This window comes from Tursiops truncatus, chromosome 13, assembly GCF_011762595.2.
Source record: "Tursiops truncatus isolate mTurTru1 chromosome 13, mTurTru1.mat.Y, whole genome shotgun sequence".
NCBI classification, from domain to species: Eukaryota; Metazoa; Chordata; class Mammalia; order Artiodactyla; family Delphinidae; genus Tursiops; species Tursiops truncatus.
In genome coordinates this window covers 61,831,570-61,847,296 of record NC_047046.1, presented here as the reverse complement: position 1 = coordinate 61,847,296, position 15,727 = coordinate 61,831,570, and the positions used below count along the sequence as shown (strand labels likewise).

The 15,727-nt window shown below is 44.3% G+C and overlaps 1 protein-coding gene across 2 annotated transcripts in view; it reads left to right on the top strand.

Moving 5' to 3' along the window:
* LOXHD1 (lipoxygenase homology PLAT domains 1) overlaps positions 1–15,727 on the top strand; it is a 201,300-nt gene that overhangs the window by 177,367 nt on the left and 8,206 nt on the right. For both annotated transcript variants that reach the window (XM_033837947.1, XM_073790898.1), the window contains one exon: positions 9,718–9,888. In XM_033837947.1, the coding sequence (XP_033693838.1) occupies positions 9,718–9,888 (171 nt within the window). The remainder of the gene's footprint in view (positions 1–9,717; positions 9,889–15,727) is intronic.

Sequence of the window (15,727 nt, the reverse complement as noted above, 5' to 3'; positions counted from 1 at the left end):
ATAATACACAAATAATAAGGTTCAACTGGATCTATCTTTGAAAAGGTGATATTTAAGCTAAGACCTGAAGTATTGATAGGAATAGACATTTGGTTAGGTGTGGTGTTTACCAAAAATGAAGCATGTTTGAGGCAGAATGAATAGAAAACATAAAAGTCCTGAAATATAAAAAATATTGATATGTTCCAGAAATGAAAGAAGAGTTCCGAATGACTACAAAATAGGGAACGGGGTTGGGAGCCAGAAACTAGACTGGAATCAGGCTGTGCAAGTTATTATAAGCCATGTCAAGGATTGGGTCTTTATCCTAATTGTCCTGAGAAGCCATCAAAGGATCTCAGAACAGTAGTCACATGGGGAAGATTACCATAGTATCTGTGGGGGATAGGTTAAATGGAAAAGAAAACAAACTTCAGAAGACTGGCTAAGAGATGATGGGAGATAATGATGCTTTGCACAATGATGGTAGCAGTGGGGAATGGAGAAAATGTAGAAAGATTTGAGAAATATTTAAGGCAGAAAGCTTATTAAAGGTCTGGCTAAGAAGGAGACTTGAGCAAGAATGGTGAGGATGCTTGAGGAGTTTCTTCATCTTGATATGTTTAATTTAAAGGTCTGGAAGACATCTAAGAGGTGATAGCTAGTAACAGTGGGGTCTGGAGCTCAGGAGGAAAACTAGCTGGGAGATACTGATCTAAGAGTTGTTAGTACAGAGACATTACTGAAGCCATGAGAGTGATAAGAGCATTTGTGGAGGAAGTGCAGCTTGAGAAAAACAAAAGTGGCCGAGAGCAGATTCCTGAGAATTCTAACCTGAGGTTAGATAATAGAAGGGAAGGAAGAGGAGAAGGAGGAAGAAAAGAGGAGGAAAATGGATTGCCTTAACATTTTTTTACTTCCAAAGGGGAATGTGTCTGGGGAGATGGACCCTGTCTGAGGAACTATGTAATGTTGAGGATCGTTCACTGGTCATGAAATCCCAAGAAGTGGTGTGTTGGTTCATGATGCCATAGTTTCCTGGGCATAAATTTAATAAAGGAAATATGAAAACACATTTGTTTTCAAATAGCAAAGCAATTTAAACTATTGAAAATGTTTATTTCTCCCTAGCAAATTCCCAGAATCCCTTGATGAGAAATTTTTTTATGCAGCCAAACATTTAAATCACTGTAACAAGGGAAAAGGAGGGGGAAGATAAAGAGCCTTCTGTCATTTATGGATTCATGTTTATAAGACAAAAATGTTCATCACTGCCTCTTAAGTACTCCTCCCCCCACACACACACAAATTGTCAGGGAAACTTTCTCACCTAGCTTCACCCTCTCTGTTTTCTTGTCCTTTTTATAAAGTGGAATTGCCTTTTTATTCCTGACTGTTCCAGCCCATCCAGTGAATGGCGTGGTACACATGAATTTGCAACAATGAGAAATCTCTAAGATGAACTTCCATTAAAAAGGTTTTCTCTTTTCTTCACTCTCTTCTCTTTCCTAGCTCTCTGAACTTCGAGGCCAGCCCTTGTTTAAATTTTACGTGGCATGAAATAACTTACATCTTTGGCCAAGCTAACAGTTATTCATAAATAGATACCTAAGAGATGAGTTTTCACCTGAAATTCTCTTCCCCTGATAAATTCTAATGCATCCTTCAAACTCCAGATTAACTACCACTTTTTACATGAAATGAAATTAGATGCTCCTTACTCGATGCTCCCGAACTGTTCTGTTTATAACTCTATTCATAGCGCTTACTGTGCTGAATTGTAATTGCCTTGCCAATTACGACTGGCAGATTTTGAATCTCTAAACAGTAGGTCTCTAACTTGTTTGATTCAACTTTGAATTCTCAGTGCCTTGCACTTAGTAGCTATTTAATAATTATGTGAACAAATAACTAAATTCATGTCAAACATCAGCTTGTAGCAGCTTCTTAAGCCTAAATGGATGACTCCAAATGCCATCCTTTTCTGGACTCCCAGGAAAATATCTTTCTCCTCTCTGTATTTGAGAAGCTCCAGATGTGGCACATTCTATCAGACACTCCTTCAAAGCATTTGTAATTCTCCAAAGGCAGATTTAGTGGGTCAAATATTCCCCCTGAATTCTTGGCCATCTAGAACCTCAGAAAGTGACCTTAATTGCAAATAGGGCCTTTATTAGTTAAGGATTTTGAGATGAAATCATCCTGGATTTAGGGTGGTTCCTAAATCCAATGACTTCTCTTCCTATAAGAAGATGAGAGGACACAAAGAGACATATGGAGAAATCCACGTGAAGATAGAGGCAGAGACCGGAAATAGAGAACACAGCTCAAAGACATTGAATGCCAGGGATTGCCAGGAGCTACCCAGAGCTAGGAAGAGGCCAGGAGGATTCTTTCTTGGAGTCTTCAGAAGGATCATGTCCCCACTGACACCTTGTTTTCAGGCTTGTAGCCTCCATGGTGGTGAGAGAATAAGTTTCTTTTTTTTTTAAGCCACCAAGTTTGTGGTAATTTGTTACAGCAGCCCTAAGAATTGAATACAGTAAGGAAGAGGCCCTTCCAGGGAATAGTGTAGACTTCCTGAGGGCTCCAATTCAATCACCTCTCTGCAGCAAAATATCTGCCTCAGGATTTGCTGCTGAATAGAAAAATATTCAAGCCATTGGGCCAAGATAAAATGCACCATATCAGAGTGAAGTCCCATCAGAGAGCCTGAAGTCAGCAAGGTTAACTGCAGCAGCTTAAAGTACAGTGAGGTTGTCCAGAGCTATAATTCTCAAGGTGGTGTCAAGTTGGGATCTGCTTGACAAACATTGCTCTTAACTTTTGCAGCTAGGGTCTCCATAGCCCTGCAGGCAGTTCAGTGGTAACTGGGGCTCAGAAACCAACTATTCTTCTAAGCAGGAAAAAGTGGAAGAATCTAGAACTAAAAGGCATCAGACTAGCTTCTGTTTCTACTATGTGCTTGACATTGAATTCCAGCCCCTGAGACTTCTGCCTTGTGACCTAACTCCAAACATGCACCCTGCCATGATTACATCTCCCTGTTTATGATTAACAAACTCTCTTATGTACTAACCTCCTGACTGTAAGTTCTTCCTATTGCCTTACCTTACTTAAATCGTCCCCCAGAATAGTCATTATATTTGTAACTACATGCTTAGCCTCTGTCTCCCTTACTTATCAGCTCCATGAGTACCATTGTCATATTCATTGCTCTTTCCCTAATGCCTATCACACTGCCTGTAATATAGTAGGAACTTAATATAGAATGTATTTATACCTCTGTTTCAGTCCCTCTGATCATTCCTGTCTTTTTATGCCTCCACAACAGGGAATGCACATTTCTCCCAAATCAGAATTTTTCCTTGTGTCTTAGTACTTTCAAAAACTGAGTACTGGCCATGAACCTCAGGGTCATCACTAGGTCCTCTAATAATGGCTGTCCCCACTCCTTAGACACTATGCACATATCTAGACTTTCTCAGTTTTCTCAAGGAAAAAAACTGCATTTTTCTTCTATGCAAAAACTCTGCATTCAAATTTGTCTCACCACTGTCAAAACCTTGAAAGAAAAGGGAGGCAGTTCAGCACCTTGGACAGCTCTAAGCCATACTAACGATTGTTTTTGCTACTACTTTGGCTCTTCAAAGAACTTGATGCCTCCCTTGGATAGCCCAAGACTGATTGCCTTTGGCCCCATCATGGCTCTTGAACCTAAAGAAATCCCAAGTCATTGATGTTAATCTCTTCCCTTTGTAAGCAGAGAAATGGCCTTCTCCTTTCCAACCAGACTTCGGATCTGAAAGCAGGATCCTATCATCGGCAGGGAAAGAAAGATTTTTGTGTCTTCATTGAGCCCAAGTGGTTGGGATACTAGGGTCAGGAGAGGAACAAGGTTCTGTGCCTAACTTTTTCTTTATAGTAACTTTATCTTCCAGAGATGAAAGTTTAAATATTAATATAAGTCAAGACAGCTATATATGTATAATGAACTTCCACATACCCATCACATGGATTCAACACATGATTTGTCATACCTGCTTTACCCTTTTTTTTCTTTTTTGGCTTCTTTTTGTTTGCTGAAAGATATAAAATCAAATCCTAAACCTCATGTCATTTCGCCCAAACATATTTAGTATGCTTCTCTTTTAAAAGTAGATATTTTCTCAATGCCATTATCACACTTAACAATGATTTATTTATGTCATCCAATTTCCACTCCATATGCATATTTCCTTAATAACATAAAAAATGTCTTCGTACTTTTGGTTTTATGTGAATCAGGATGCAAACAAGGTCCACACAGCATATTTAGTTGTTATGCTTCTTTAGCCTCCTTTAATGAAGAGCCATACCTAATCCCTTTATTTTTTCATGCCATTGACTGTTGAAGGAACTGGGCCCAATGATCTATAAAATTTCCACACTCCAGACCTGCCTGTTTGCTTCTTCTTGGTATCATTGCTTCCTTATTCCCCATATTTCCTACAATCTGGAGGTCAGCTCTAAAGGCTTGATTAGCTTCAGGTTCAACATTCTTTGGCAAGAATGCCTTATAGGTGGTATCAAGGCTACTTTAAAATGGGACCTGTGTCCTTCATATTACATCACAGCTGTCTCAGTCTCACTGATGCTCACATCTAATGGTGGATCCAGGGGCTGTCTACTTGATTCCTCCATTGTAAATTTCCCCCCATCACTCTTCATCTAATGGCTTCTCCCAGTGACGATCAGTTAGGGTTACAAATGATTTTCTAATTGTTATTTCTTATCCACTTATTAGCTAGAATTCTTCTGTATAAAATTGTCCCTCAGGCTATTTGATTACCATGAAATATAGTTCATAAATGAAAATCAAGATAAATGATTAATTCTTCTCCTTAATTCCAATCACCCAGATAGCTTTTACAACACTGAACAAATTATAACAGAGTGTTTATTTTCTAATTCATCTTGTTCTTCTTGCTTGCTTCCTCTGAAAACTCTGATGAAATCACAGAATGAATTTATATATTTTCTTTTGAATAATATAAATTCATAGAAATATAAAGGACCACAGAAATCACGTATTTTAACCCAGTCACATTGCTCAAGTAAGGAAACTGAGGCATGGAGATATGATAATACATTCAGTATGGTGGGTATGCTGAGAATGCAGTCCAGATTTGCCAAATCCATGTGTGTCATTCTGGGCATCCTAGTTTGGATGATGTACATGTGAAAGTGTTTGTGGAAGAATAATAGCTAGATTCTTGTATTCTTTAATAGCTAGGACTGTGATGGTTCCATAACTCATTTCAAATCATCTATTTATCTTGTTTAAGAAATTTTGTTTACCCACATGGACCTTAGCTTGACCAAAAAAAAAAAAAAAACCTGAGAGTTCACTATAGAAAGTAAATATAATTTATCAATTCTATGTTTATTGAGCATTAAGTCAATATCCCTGTGATGCAATCAAGAAGTCATAAGACATGGTTCCCACACCTTAAAATCTAACTGGAGAAGTCAGACATACAACATAAAATCACCATAAAAGAGTTAGTTCATGTTCATGACCTCAATAGAAAAGATTTCCCAAGCCATCTATGTTCATAGCCAAGTGAATGGACAGATGATGAATGCTATGGGACTGGGGAGTTTGGAGGGTTTCATGGAGGAGGTGGGGCCTAAGTTGTCCAGAGGATAGGTGGGAATTTAGGGCAGGGAAATAGCTTGGATCCTTAATGAAGAGGAAGGAAATGCTAAAGTGGTGCTGAATAAATCTATCTAAGTAGGGTGGAGGATTTGCATTAGGGGGGTCTTCCTTATTGAGGTAAGGAATGAAGTGTATGGAGACAGGGTGAAGAAAGCCCTACATATGAAAACACAGAATTGGGCCCTTTTTTCCCATCAGGTATGGAAGGCCACTGAGGAATCGCAGGTAGTAGATGGCATGATGAAATCCAGGAAGCATGTAGCAGTCAGTCTGTCTCCCACTCAGAATCTGCCCTCTCTTGGCTGGAAAGATTGGGACCCCATGCTCATTCAGTTTTTAAGCTTTTTTCTTATAGTAAACCTTAGGACATTTGGGATAAAACAATCAATTCTACTAGGGCAGGCCTCTGCTCCCTGGTGGGGCTTTGAATTATTTTCCCCCTCCACTCACAGAATGTTACCACCAGTTTCCTTCTTCCTCGTTCTTCCCTATTCACTAATAGTGCACACTCACGCATTCAATAAACATTTGTTGAATAATGTGCTATAAGCATTGCTCTAGGCACTAAAATATAGTGGTGGATATATCAGGCAAGACCCCTGCTTTCATGGGGCTTACAACCTAGTAAAAGACAGACAATATATAGAAAATGTGCAAGGAAATAAAAACAAAATTATTTCAGATTGTGAAATGGGTATATGTTGATGTGATGGCAAGTAATTGAGGATGAGGAAACCTCTGCAAATAGTGTGGTTAGGAAAGGTCTTCCCAAAGACAGGACATTTGATCTGACGCCTCAGTGATGAAACACTATGGGCATTCAGAGCCTGGGGTATATTTTTCCAGGCAGACCAAAAAGTATATGCAAAGTTTCCAAGGCAAGACTGGATTTCATATATTACGGCACTAAAAGGCCAGTGTAAGTGAATATAGTAAGTAAAATTGCAAGTAGTATGAAATGAAATCAGAATGGAAAGGGACAAAGTCATGTCGATTCTTAGAGTTGCTAGTGAGCTGTTTGTATTTTATTCTGAGAGTGCTGGGAAGCCATTGAAGGGTTTTCCATGGAGAAGTCACAAAATCCGATTCATGATTTTAAAAGATCACTATGATGCATGTAGAAGGATAGTAATTATACCATTGCATATAGAAGTAAAAGTCTGGTTAGCAACTAATTATCCATCAATAAGAACAAGGTAGAAAATTTCTTTTGTGTGCATACAATGGAATACCATGCAACTGTGAAAAATGATGGGCAGATATTTATGTGCTGATATAGATTGTAAGTGAAAAGGTAAGATGTCAGGCAGTGTGGGGTGTTTGCTATATTTGTGTAAAAAAATAAAGTAGGACTCTAAAAGAGGAGACTTTGTAAAGAAATGGATTCTCTAATGGTGCGATTCAGATGGTTCCCTATTGGTCTATGGTGGAGACCATCCAGGTAGTGCTGGCCACACAACTAGCCATGCTATAACTGTCGGTCTGTCAACTTCTCTGGTGCCTTCACCAGCAGAACCCAGCCACATGGCATCAGCCTGCCCAGGGCTGCCTGTTCCCATGTTTGATAGGTTATTAGTCTAGAAAGTTGTAGTAGGATCCCTGTTAATCACATTCAACATTTCCAAAACAAGGCAACTAAATAAGCAGTGAGCATGAGGCTGAGAATGAAGCTTCTTTATCTCAGAATGGTTGGGGTTAGCCTGCTATTTACCATGGAAGAAGTTTCTTTGCAGAATCAAACTTGGAAAGAGAACTGGAGATGGGGTGAGACAATGCCATGCTTTCAGAGGAGAGAGGAAAGGGGGATGAGGAGGGAAGGGAGCAACCTGCCAAGAAGCACCAGGGCAACCCGGGCCAGGTAGGCTCCTCCTCTGGTTGTCTTCAACCACACACTGGGGCACTGAATTGCCTGTGAATAAAGTCAAAGCCAGCCCAGAATCCACCCTTCCCATGAGCTCACTGTTTTCCTCTGTCACCACCCTGCCTGGAGCTCAGGAAGTGTAATTCAGGAGTGAAACCTGCCCAGGACGTACAGCAGGGTGAAGAGTGCATTCCAGGAACAGAAGCGATCTCATGATGACCCACCTCTCCGGTTAATGTCATCCCCCTCCACTAACACTCACACACACTTATGCACACACTAACACAAAATTCTCATTGATTCCCATTGATCATTGTTGCCATGATATCATAGAAAGACCATCATCCTGGAGAAGAGATGACTCTGATACATTAAGCCAAGGTGTGGCTCTGGGACCAGCAGAACCAGGAGCACCCGAGAACTGGTTAGAGAAAGAAATTCTTGGACCCCAGGACCCCACTACAAACCTAACTGAATCAGAATCTCTGGGGGTGGGGCCCAGTTATCTGTTTTAACAAAGTCCTCCAGGTAATTGCCATGCAGGCTCAAGTTCTCAGCCTTGGCTACACATTGGAATCACCTGGGAAGCTTTAACGACTGTTGATGCCTGGGTCACACTCCAGAGATCCTGTTGTAGTTGATTTGGGTAAGGCCTGGACAGGGAATCACCTCATTCATATTCACTCACACACACACACACACACACACACACACACACACACACACACACACACACACACACACACACACACACACACACACACACACACACACACACACACACACACACACACACACACAGTAGGGGATTGGGGGAGAGCAAAGAATGTCTTCCACTGGGACATCTTCCACCAGGACAAACGATTTGTCTTCTCTTCCTCTGCCTCCCTCTTCACTCCCTCTTCCTTCCTATGTTCCGCTCTCGAAGCCTGGTAGGACTGCTTCCATGGGTCTGACATGCACCATCTCTAGACTGAATACTTCGAGCCTTATTAAGCAGTTGAATTAGTGTATGATAGTATCAGGAATCATCTCAGAAAGCAACCAATTTACAAACTTACAGATGGAACTGGCCCTAATGCAGGAAAGTAAATATATTTATTGAGTTTTAAAAAGTTTATCATAAATACTGACATTTTAAAATAAAGCACCTTAAGTGTAGGTAAGGTGAATGTAAACACTCGAGCAGTTTGATGCCCACATTTATCCACATAAACGAATACCCAGACTGTTACTACTCAAATATTTTACATCATTTCTTAATCTTTTTGAACTTATATTCTATGTAATTCTGAAAAGATGAGGAACAGGGAGGTGAAGTAACTTGCCCGAGGTCACATAGCATGTATATGGCAGCTCTGGGTATGAATCCAGATATCTTGCTTCGGATTCTGTTATTTCCATTTATTACTAACCATTTGTTATTTACATTTTGAATTTAAATAAAACTTAAAATATGCATGCCAAAAAAATTTTGTTGATAAAATAACTCACCACTTTTTAACTCGACAGAACTATTTTAAAATTTAACTTGTTTTAGGACTTGCTGTTTTCCACTTTCAGTAAAGATCTATGTTTTAAAACATATGAAGTACTTTTTACACTGGGAATGAAGCTATACTAGGACTGCCAATATGTGTGCTCTGTCCATGAGCCTTAATATCTACTCCCTGCAGACTGGGCGACTGGAAGTGTGTGTCCACCTTTGTGTGTCTCTTTGTGTTTATAACCCTTGAGACCAATGGCAAGATCTAGAGTTGTTGCTTTGAGCAGTGTCTGATCCTAGAGAATGGCTTTTTGGTGGGGACAGTGGGACTGCCCCCACAACCCCAAGTGGCACGAGAAGGCAAGATGTGAGACTAGAATATATACATGCCTTCCTTGTAGGGTTGCCTTGTGGACATACTATGGACATATACATATTAAAGGACATACACGACCCTCTAAGAGTTCATGAACCCAAGTTAAGGATTTTGTAAAGAGAATTATAGCCTCTGGGCTAGAAGTGTCTCAGAGATAATCTAACCCAACCCTTCATTTCATCAACAAGAAGACAAAGGCCCAGGAGGACAGAGAACTTGTCCAGGGCCACACAGCCAGTGGGCAGGGGGAATGGAAGTCTGATAGGGGAGGGAGAGCACGTTCAGCTCCCAGCTCCCATGTCTCTTTCCTACAGGGATATTTCCTGGCTGGCACCTGAGCTATGTCGACGTGAAGGACAATTCCCGCGATGAGACCTTCCGTTTCCAATGTGACTGCTGGTTCTCCAAGAATGAGGGCGACAGGCAGACAGTCCGTGACTTTGCCTGTGCCAACAATGAGATCCACGACGAGCTGGAGGAGACCAGTACGTGTGGAGACCGGTGGGCCCTGCTTCGATTCAGCCTGGGCTGAATCTTCAGTTAAACGGGAGTTAGCTCAGGAGGGAGGTGGGAACAATGTTGGAAAATCTAAAGAAGGAGCTCTTACAGCTGCAGGGGAATCAGATGCCCAATGAAGGAAATAATATTAGAGAGGTGCATAAGTAAGCACGCTAAATGTTGTTTCGTGGACCTGGAACAGCCCAGATACTGGTACCAGCTCATGGCCCCAAATCACAGGGACTAATTAGGTAGAGGAAAACCCACAGGGTATAAGCTTACTCTGCCCTGAGGGCTGGGCTGGGCAGTTTGATGTGATGCTCCCTCTGGTTTATTTTTCTGTCATGGACTCTCTCCAACTGATGTCTGTGACAACAGCCACCAAATCAAGCCTTCCTGGAAACAGAATGTGCAGGGCAGCCAGCTTCTCCACCAACCACTTTCTCTTTGGTTCCTTCCTCAGGGGATGTTTAAAGGGAAAGAGTAATTGGTCCATGAGGTGGATGGCCATCCAGGACCAGGGAAGTGTTTCTTTAATACAGATGCTAGTATCTGCATCCAACAGATTTGACAAAGGCTTATCAGTAGCAGAGCGTGAAGAAAGGATCTTCCAACCTTAGTTATTAAGGTAACACTAGCTGCATGAAGACATAAACCCCCAAATCTCAATGGCTAAATACAACAAAATTTGTTTCTCACTCACATAATAAACTGTCCAGTGTGAGTGTTTGATTAAGAGGCCTTCCACACTGTGATTCAGGGACCCAAGCTCTTCTCATCTGTCTGCCATTTTCAACACGTGACTCCCACATTTCTTGCAGAGGGAAAAGAGAGCATGGAGAAGGCACACTCCCCTACCTTAACATATTAACTCACATTCTATTAGTCATGCAGCTCCACCTAGATGTAAAGGCATCTGGGTAATGCCATACCTGGCTGGACAGTCACTCCCTGGCAAGCACTGTACACCACGTGGCAAGGGAAGCGTGGATCCTTGGTGGAAAGCCACTCAACCTTCTCCACCATGCCATCAAAACTACCCAATGATGGACTTAGCTACTTCGAGAGGCAGTGAACACTGATGTCCCTGGTAGCATTCAAACAAGGGCCAACTACTCATCTATCAGCTTTACTGCATGGGAATTCCTGCCCTAATTCAGAGGGTGAACTCTCAGCTTCTGTAATCGCACTTACTGAGAAGTTACTGGGGACCCAGTTTTATTTTAGATGCTAAGTGTGACGCACACTGCTTTGTGATTTCTAGTTTATTTGTATGGACCTTTGTCCACGTGCAGTTCTCCCTACACAGCTGTAAGCTCCCAAAGGTCAAGGACAAAATCACTCATGTTTGTAGCCCTCTGCAGCTCTCTAGGCTTTGGGGCTTAGTAGGTACACAAGTCGTTAGTGCTCAGCAAATGGAAGAAGATGCAGTCGGTCGTTTTCCTTAGAGCCTCACAATCTCATTAGAGGGAGAGGCTAATATACAAATGCCAACACAAGCAATAGAGGCTCCTTGGGCCATTGGTGTTCAGGGGAGAAGAGATTCGTCAGGCTGTGAGAATAACCACTGAGCTTCCTTCCCAGATTTCCTGCCAAACAGCTGCTAAGACCTACGGGATTTGGGTTGGCAGGGAGATGGGCAGAGGGGAAGCATCACTTGCATTATTTCCAGAAGGATGTGTGTGGGCTAGAGATGGGAGGGCAGGGACACGGAGCCCAGGAGATGGCCTGGATCAGTCCGTCTTTACTAGGAGCCTGCAGAGGGCAGAGTGGCGCCTTCTAGGCTGCCCACAGGGGGAGAGACAGTGACACCCGTGTCCTAAGATGGAGGCTTATCCTGGGGAGAGCCAGGGCCGCAGTTCAAGCCAATCATTTCAACCCTCAGCTAATTTTATTTAACCACTTGGCAAATACTTATTGAAAACCTACTAAGTGCCACGGCCTAGTGTGGGTTCTGGGGACACGTGGGTTCTGGGGACACGCTAATGAATAAAGCAGAGACCCTGCCCTCGTGGCACTTACATTCTGTGTCTGTGTCCCCAGGGGCACCTCTGGGCACTTGACTTGTGAGAGTAAATATGCTGTCATACTTGAACAGAGCTTCACGCGTGTGAAAGCATTCCACACATCCCCTGCTCTCACCGGGTCCTCGCCACCCCACTCCCACCCTATGAGCTAGATAGGGGGCAACTTCACCCCTCTATATCATAGGTAAGGAAAACCAAAAACCAGAAAGGTGAAGTGACATGTCTAAGGCCTAGCCATTAGGACTCATGTATCCTGATTGCTAGACCACGACTCATCGCACCACCGCAGCCTAATTGGGCCTGGCTGGTACTCCAGACTGATCCATTGCCCCACCTTGTTTAGCTTCCTGTTTTCTGCCTTCACCTCCAACTCTTTGTTTTTTTTTTTAATATAAATTTATTTATTTATTTATTTTTGGCCATGTTGGGTCTTCGTTTCTGTGCGCGGGCTTTCTCTACTTGTGGCGAGCGGGGGCCACTCTTCATCACGGTGCGCGGGCCTCTCACTGTCGCGGCCTTTCTTGTTGCAGAGCACAGGCTCCAGATGCACAGGCTCAGTAGTTGTGGCTCACGGGCCCAGTCACTCCACGGCATGTGGGATCTTCCCGGACCAGGGCTCAAACCCGTGCCCCCTGCATTGGCAGGCGGACTCTCAACCACTGCGCCGCCAGGGAAGCCCCACCTCCAACTCTTGTTAGCGATTCCTGAAGCTGCTCCCCATCCTCTGCAAGCATCTGTCTCTGCAGGTGATTCCAATGTGCAGGCAAAGCTGAAAATCATTGGCAACCTTCAAATAATACTGATGTCGGAATCTCACTCCAGAGATTTTGTTGTAATCACTCCAGGCTAAGTCCTGAACAGTAGGATCACATGCTCATATATGCATACACATGCACACACACATACATGCACACCCTCATGCATGCACACACACACACACACACATGCATACACACATGCACACCTGGGAGGACAAAAATATCTCTCTCTCTGGAACATCCTCCAACAAGACCAATGTCTCCCTCTTTACAGCCCTCCTCCTTCTTATCCACCCGCACTTGAAGCCTTTTAGGGCTGCTCAGTCAGCCTTATCTGCAACATTTCCAGCCCAAATACAGTCCAACTTGATGGCCAACTCCCCAAGGATGGAAGACTCACTGCTCCACAAGGCAGCTCTGTTTAAAAAAAAATTTACATTCTTGAAGTTTCTATCCTTTGGCAGTCCCAATGGGATGGGGTCAAACAGAAAATTTCAGGAGTGGTCAGGACCCTTGGCTGTACGTGCCTGAACCCCATCCCTAAGCTGGCTACAGCAAAAAGGGAGCATATTGGTTCCCAGAACTTGGAAGTTTCAGGTGGAGCTGGCTGGGACTTGGCTGTCTCCAGAGGCTACAATGGTTTTAGTATGTCTTTGTCCCCCTTTTCCTCTTAACTGTTTCTTTCTCTACATCATGAGAAGATGGCAGCTGGTACCCGCAACCCCACTGCCTTCTAACACAACAGCTTCGGTGGAAGGGAAGAGAGCGTCTCTTAGGGAATAATTCTGACTCTCCAGGCCCGGGACTCTCAGCCCCATGCAAACCACATGGTAGGAGCTCGCCAGAGAAGGGTCCTGACAACATGAGGTGGGGAAGGCGACGTGGAGCAGTAAGGTCCTGACGCCCACCAGATGCCCAGGCATCCTCTGGTGCTACTGCATGGAATCAGGTGCCCCTGCAGTCCTGGCCTCAAGGCAAACACCTGTCTGTTCAGGAGCTGCTCACCTGATGGGATGTTGGATCCTCTCGGTGCATCCTGGGTTGCTGGTTCATCTCCCTCTGAGGGTGCCACGCCCAGAGCCCAGGCAAGATGTCAAGTGTGGCCAGATCTCCTCTCTCCTCTCCTGCCACCTGAACCACATTCACCACATTCACTGGCTTTGCTGGTGGCCCCTTCATGTGAGTGACTCGCACGGTGGCTGCTGAGCCACTTTCTCCAGCCGGGCTGGTCCTGTATGGGTGTTGGCCCCGGGGTGAGCCTCATACGGACCCCTCCTAGGCTGGGCTCCTACCGGCCCCACTCTTTCAGGTCCCTGGTCCTCCTCTGTCCTTTCCTCCTAGCAACCTATAAACAAAACTGAGAGTCATGCCTTCCACATTTTTATCAAGCCATTGATGAAATGACTTTCCAAGGTGGACATATGCTGATTGAGAGACCGTTGATGCAGCTGGCCGCATTTGTTTCTAATCTGTCTAAATGTCCTCACTTACACACCTTCCTTCTCTACCTTCTCCCCGGGGCCATGAGGAGAGGATTGCTTATGGTCCACATGCGCTGCTTCTCGAATGTTCCACTTGAGTTGATCGTAGAGAGCAAGTAGGTTCCTAGCGCTCTCTGCCTCCTCTCCTGGGCTCTGACAAGCCATTTCCTCTACAATGCTCAGGATCCACTTTGAATTCACAGGTGTCTGGTTTGCAGAAATACTTTACCGGCTGCTGAGGAAGCAGAATGGCAGTGGGACCACGCCCTCCCTGCAATGGCTTCGAGCCGTGGGCAGTGGCACAGCCATTTCACGTCCTTGGGCTGTGAGCGGTCGGGCCTGCAGAGCCTCGCTCTTCTTCCAGGGCTTGTGCTGTGGGTCTCTTCCCCTATCGTGGGCATTTTTGCCCTGATTCATTCTACCTGTGACTTGAGAGGAGTCGCAAAGGCAACAGTTTGCTGAGAGGCCGGGATTGACGTTACATGGAGCTGTAGGCACAGCCATCCCTTCTAATTGTCTTTATCACATCTCTGAGATAAAAGCACAGAGATCAAACTATCCCTTTGGATCCAGAATCCCAAATCCTCAATGATTCACTTACTGCAACAAGAGCTGCATGCACAGGGAAACCTCCAGACAAATATTGTGTCCTCCCGTGTGCCAGCTCCATCCCAGCCTGGTCCCTGGGGAGTGGGGCTGGATCATGTGGATTTCAAGCCCCTCTCATGCCCCTCAGTATCCTTGCTTACGCTGCTCCCTCCTCCTAGAGCATCCCTCGGTTTTCCGCTGATCATAATCATGGCTCTTTTTCAAGACCAAGCTCATACGCCATCTTCTTCATGAAGCTTACTGCGATCAGCCCAATCGTTCATTGTTCACCCAACAAATATTTATTTGAGTGCCTATGTGCCAGGCACTGTTCTGAGCTCTTGGGATCTATAAGTGAGCAAAATGAAGACCCCTGCCCTCATGGAGCTTACATTCAAGTGGGAGGGGGGAATACAATAAACGGTAAAATAATCAGTAAACTCCTTAGCATGTTAGAAGGTACTAGGTGATAAGAGAAGATAACAGAGCTCAGTAGGGCAGGCGCTGGGGAAATCAGGCAGGAAGTGTGGTTTGGGTGGTCTGGCAGACTCTGTGAGAAGGTGACATCTGAGTAGGGAGGAAGGAGGAGAGGGAGTGAGTCAAGCCAACATGGGTGGGGGTGGGGAGAGAAAGGGGACATGCTCAAGGCAGAGCTCTGAGGCCGGAGTGTACCTCCTGTTCTGGAACGGCACGGAGGCTGAGCAGAGCGAGCAAGGGAGAAAGTACTGGAAGGTGAGGTTTGAGAGGTAATGGGAGCCTGCTTTACCCTCCCTCCCATGCTATTTTGGCCCTTCGTTTAAGGTTATTCTGTCCTGTGGTGCAGTCGGTGTTTCTGTCTGGGGCTAGAGATGAGTTCTAGTGTCGCCCAGAGTCTAGTCCAGTCCTGACACTTGGCAAATGCTGACATGCTTGTGGGAACTGTGGGGGAGGGAGGTCGTGATGCTGAGCACGACACCAGAGTGAGAGCTGAGA